Source organism: Perca fluviatilis, chromosome 16 (assembly GCF_010015445.1).
Source record: "Perca fluviatilis chromosome 16, GENO_Pfluv_1.0, whole genome shotgun sequence".
NCBI lineage: Eukaryota > Metazoa > Chordata > Actinopteri > Perciformes > Percidae > Perca > Perca fluviatilis.
The window spans coordinates 22,716,089-22,721,971 of record NC_053127.1 but is presented as its reverse complement, the minus strand read 5'-3'; the positions used below and the strand labels follow the sequence as shown (position 1 = coordinate 22,721,971).

Sequence of the window (5,883 nt, the reverse complement as noted above, 5' to 3'; positions counted from 1 at the left end):
AACTTGATACCTTAACTCCCATTTGTGGTCTGTTTTGTTGGAACAAGTTTGCATCCGTCCAAATGTAGGTGCTAACACCCACTTGGTTCCAGTTCTTTAAGTTTAACAAACACTGGTGGGTCTTATTCCAATCAGATTATTATTAACTTATTATTAACAGATATTTCTGCAATAACATTAACAAAAAAATTACAGCAATACTATCACAATAGTCATATTACAAAATATCATTACACAACCATTGTAACAATCACAGCAGATTTGTCAAAACAACACTGAAAAGAGTGCACTTGTTAACAGGAAAAAATAAAAAGTTAAACTACAGTTTTCTGTAATCATACCAAAAGCCACCTTAAAATAGTAGTTTGCGTGTATAAACAATGTCATTACTCTGCATTGGGAGAAGAGTAGTGCTATTTCAGACTTGTCTTTGGCCGAGTCAACAGCACGCACACAATCGGTTTGGCAGCGTCTTAGTCTGCTCCAGGGTTAATGCAGTTTTCCTGTCATGATACAACGAAACAAACTGACTGAAACTAAAGTAATAACATCGGGATGATCTAAAATTAGGATGCACTCGTTGGCTTTAGCTTTGAGCTAATTGCCGCGTTGTCGATTCAGTTAATAGTTTTACTGCGGAAAGAATTTTAAAAAGGAATAAAACAGCCAAAGATAGAAAAGAAGTATAAACAAGGCCCTTTAATATAGTAACATTTACAGTTGGTAACACGATGAATGTTGGGCAATATGTGTTGAACACAGACGAATTAAAAGAAGAGGTTTTAAATTTTTCACATGTAATACTGCCGTTTCAGTTTAAACCTACATGCAAAGGCCCCCTCTGTATGGAATACAAAAAACAATAAATATGATTATCTGGGATCAAGACTACCATGGCAAATCGTATTCTGGGTATACAGTAACAAATATTTAACATTTTGGGTGCCTTTTGAAATGACTTAGACCTGTAAATGTACATAGAATAGTTACATGGAGATTGTTATAGTAGTATACGGTAAATGACACCAGTGACCTACAGAGTATAGCGTAAAAGGCTGAAAAGATTAATGGTCTGCTGTTAACCCTGATGCATCAGTGGTGTCACATCAGGAAGAGTTATAGTAAGATTATATATAATTACATTGCATGTCAGCATACTGATGCTTTCAAAGCATGTTGTTTTTTTTTGTTTGTTTTTTTAAATTGTTGTTGCACATTAACTTTTCCACAAATGTTAACCCTCATTAATCCAGATAAAATGGTTAAAACTACATACATATGTACAGAAACAGCCAGGAGGCATTAATGCCAACGGAGGAGCAGATATGCACATGCAAGCACCAAAATCTGTCCGCTAGTAATTGCCAGTGACGGTCTGGTTACAATAATACAAGTCCAGAAAAGAAAAGGCTTTCTAGACATACAGTAGCAGCATCTTAAACAAAAAAATGGAATGCTAAAATATGGTCCATAAGAGAGAGAGAGAGAGAGAGAGATGATAATAAAGACTCGACAAACGGTAAAGTTTCCGCTGTTGATCGGAGTGCATGCAGTGATGCCAACAGACTGTGCCCTCTTCAAATACTTAACACATAGTATGGATCGCTTCAAATTTAGATATTCTTGAAACAGATAGCTTCTGCTTGACGCTGTTGACTCAAGTGTGAAACTGGTTCATGCTTCATGAAGACACACACTCGCAACAGTGTAAATGTAAATGCTTTTTAGCTTACAGGTCTAGACTGCGACTCCACTAGCATGGGATTTTTGTGGTCATTAATTATTACTTAGAAATAGTGGCGACATCTGTGGCATTCCAACAATATTCACAAATGTGCTTTGGTCCTTCATAAACACTAGATTTTTTTCAATGCGAGTGCATCCACTTGGAACAGGACAATTATTGAAAAAGCTATTTTCACAAATTTTTCTCGACTAAAATCGATTAGGTGAAGAAACCAAATGACTATAAGTAAACAGATAAATTATTTCTTTTATGACTGACCTATATTATGCACCATCAAAAACTTGAATCATTCTCAACAGGGCTGCAATACAAATAATATCAAGGAGTTGAACCAAAAATACTGTGATATTAGGTTCAGTTTCTAATGCCCAACTACACAATGCACATGGTCTGTGCTCCTGCAAGTCTGTCCACACACGAAGCATGAGCCAGCCCTGTGGATCCATTTCTATCTATCTGAGCAGCTCAGTGTGTTGGCAAAAGCATGCCTAATTAGTAGCTGAATATAATTCAACAGCAAATCCAATCTCTCTAATGTGTAAAACTATATAAAAAAAAGACTAATCGGCCAGAGTCACAATAAACAGTTTGTCTTGACTAAAATCCAGGTGGGAACTATCTTGAACAGCAGCAGCAGCGACTCAGTTGATGGTTGAGTGAGCGTTCCACCAGCGTCTGAAACTATCACCGGCCAAATGCAGGTAAATTGTTGGCAGTGGCATGTGAAATCATCAGGCCATCCGCCACTTTGGCGAAAAAAGTTAATTTCAGACCCTGTTTTCAAGGCACTTATATTTTTAAAGTGAGGAAACAGCTTTTGTCCACTTTTTTTTTTGTCAAATTATTGCCAGGAAGCTAGCAAACTCCCTGTGCCAAGAACAACCTCTAAGCTATTGCTGCTGCTTGATGAATGTGCAGGAAAAAAAAATAAAAATACTTGTACAGCGAACATTTTAAACGTTATTTTTTACATCTAAGAGTGTAAAGAATTATATAAACAAAGCTCCAATGCTAGGGTTATATATAGCCCCTTTCTTCACTTCAACAGCATGGAACAGAGATGACCTTATCCATCGTGTTTATAAGCTACACAAACACCTTTTTCCACATTTTTATTTATTTATTTACCCGGAGTAGGTTTTGTGGTAAGAATACCAACAGACAGTTACTCCTTTAATCATGCCCTACACACAGTCCACAACCGAGCTGTCGTCCTCCTCAGCTCCCCACTCCCCAAACCTCATCTGAGGGGACGGAGCTGCTGGGTGGAGGTTGTTAATGTCATCCATGGCGTCTGGGTCCGTGTCGTCACTGGCACCAATCCCCATGTGACCGCCTTCCTCCCGGTGCGTGCGGATGTGTTTCCGCAGCGCTGCGGGCTCCTTGAAGCTGCGGTTGCAGAAGGGGCAGCAGCACGGCCTCTCTCCGGTGTGGATGAGCTGGTGGTGTTTGAGGTGCTGCAGGCGGCTGAGGCGCTTCCCACAGATGGCACACACGTAAGGTTTCTCTCCGGTGTGTGTGCGCCTGTGTTTGCGCAAACCGTCCAGGTGGCGGAAGCAGTTTCCACACTCTGAGCAAGAGTATGGCTTCTCACCTGTGTGTATGCGCAGGTGGGTTTTAAGCGCGCCTGACTCGCGGAAGCGACGACCACAGACTCCACACGGATAGGGCTTCTCTCCAGTGTGGATGCGGATGTGCTTCTTCAAGCTGGAGATCAGACGGAAGGTCTTTCCACACTCCAAGCAGTGGTGAGGCCGATCTCCAGAGGGCTCCCCTACTGTATCACAGACCGAAGGTCCTGCAGAGTCCTCTGCTCTGCCCGGTGAGACACTGTCCATTCTCCCGCCTACAGCAGTCCTAGCCAACTGTTTCTGTCCATCAAGTCCGCCCTGTTGCAACGCACCACCGCATTCTCGCACAGGTCTTTGGTGACGCATGGGGTGAGTAAAGGCACGCTGGGAACCTCCCTCCCCTCCGACTTCAACGTAGCCAAGGTCACCATCATCGACTCTGTTGTCATCAGGCAACCCAGGCTCCTTCCTGCTGGGCTGGCCAGAGCCTGAAGTGGGCCCCTGCTCTTGTTTAATCTCAAACCTGGATGCTCCACCTGGTCCCTGAGACTGCCGCTCATCTAACAAAACACGCAGAAATGGGTAATGTAGAAGCATTATAATATCAGACACACCAAAACCTCTTTATGCCCATTTAAAGTGAGTTATTGATTAATTTGCTCTGACTCACAGTCGAAGGAAACCCAAATTATACAGTATAACACACACAGTACACATATTTACCTGGTCTGCTGGAATCTGAGCACATATGAGATGTGTTGGAAGCAAAGGATTCCAGAGCGTGGTTAGTCACAGAGCCATCTGGTTGGATTGAAAGCTGGCACATTTTATAGTCATCTCTGGGCTCAAACCCATGAAGCGAATCATCCACAGAGCCACCGAGACCCATGTCAACACCGGCTCCATTCACATTTCGGGCGTTCTGGTGGTCCCGGTCCAAGCCTGAAGTCATTGAAGCCATGGAAGACAGCGATGGGGCGAAAACGGATTGACTAATTGACTGAGGGCCCGTGTATGAGATCTGAAGCTGGTCTATGAGCTTCTGAGCACTACACAGACACTCCTGTAAAGTCTTCAACTCCCGCTCTGACACTTCCAGACGCACTTTGAGTCTTTCATTCTCTTGTTCCTTATGTAGCAACTCTTGTTGAGTCTCATTGAGCACAAGCACCACTTCGCCCAGGAGAGTGTCAACTGCAGCGGACATGGCACTTTGAATGGTCGGGGCGAGACGTGATTTCAGCGACGTTACGGTCACGCTGCCCTGCGAAGCTCCGTATCCAGCCTTGTCCGCTTTCCGATCATAACAGGACTCTACCCCGGTCCTTTCGGGAATGTTGATTATACTTTGCTTACGATTTCCACTGTGGACTGAGCTGTTGCTGCTATTTGAGGGAGAGGAATCCATGCTGCCGGCATAGCCTGTCCTCCTGGAAGTCATGATTTTAATGCAGTTATCTAGCTTTAATTCAGTTAACGTTAAGCTAACGTTTACAGGCTACGCTAACTATGAGACTAAAATACAGTCCAAACTTCTAACGAACTGGATTAATTATGCCAATTGTGTTGCTGTAATTTGTCAGAGCAATGAGTGAACTGGCACCAATTACATCTGCCCCATTTGCTGTTTTAACTGGCGTCGCTGACAAAAACAATGTAGTCAACTCTGATATGCGGCTCTATGCTGGGCCTGGCTCCGCTAGCTAACATTAGCCTGCTAACGTAAGCTTTAAAACTAACAGCGCCGGTCGGTAAAAGACGTGCTCTTGCAACCACTGTGACTCTGCGGGAGAAACGTGCTGACGGTCTTGAACGGCGTTATTCAAGCCCGTGAATTATTGTTCAAACACTTTGATACAATGGCCCTCAGCAGCGACTCACCCATTTCAGCTCCTTTCAGCAGAACTGCACTGACTGTAGTCTTGTACTGAGAGGCCTGTCGCACAGGAATGACGTCAACAAAGAAGCTCTTTGCAGGGCGTTTACTCTGCCCTGGGTGTTACATTGAAGGAAGTATCATCGTTCAGCAGAGCGTTACAAAGAAGCCAAAGTAATGTGGATTTGTCTTTAATTAAATGGCCTTCTGCATGTCAAACCATTTTTTTCGATTGAATCTTGGAAATCAAAAGTGTTTTTAAATGTCTCATTTTGTATTGTATTTGTATATAGGCCTATTTTAGATTTATTTGGGTTTTATTTGCTTTTACTCGATATCGTTTACTTAGGCTACTTGAAATGTTACCTATTTTTGTTGAACGTTTTTCTTTTTTACTATTTACTTTACCTATTTACTTGTACTTTTATGTCGTAGGCTACACTGCTAAAGATTTTCATTGGTCTACGCACAATGACCTATCTATTCTATCCTATTGTAATTTAAAAATAAAATTTGCTTTAAACCCTACATTTACACACGCTTTTCTACTTTCCAACTAAAATAACACGTAATTCAATCACGTTTGTTGTGTTTAACATGTCTGTCTTCAGCGGGCACAATTGGGAGAATGAGACATATTTATTTTGATTCATTTCATTTATTCTTCTGATATTCCGTCCAATCAGTTT

General features: G+C 42.2%; 1 protein-coding gene across 1 annotated transcript; it reads right to left on the bottom strand.

Moving 5' to 3' along the window:
* Positions 1-679: 679 nt before the first annotated feature.
* On the bottom strand, positions 680-5,254 carry si:ch1073-224n8.1 (zinc finger protein 70). Its single transcript, XM_039777985.1, has 2 exons — positions 4,042-5,254; positions 680-3,878 (listed from the first exon to the last, which is right to left on the bottom strand). The coding sequence occupies exons 1-2, from the start codon at positions 4,757-4,759 to the stop codon at positions 2,932-2,934; spliced, it is 1,665 nt and encodes a 554-aa protein (XP_039633919.1). The 5' UTR covers positions 4,760-5,254; the 3' UTR covers positions 680-2,931.
* Between the last annotated feature and the right edge of the window lie 629 nt (positions 5,255-5,883).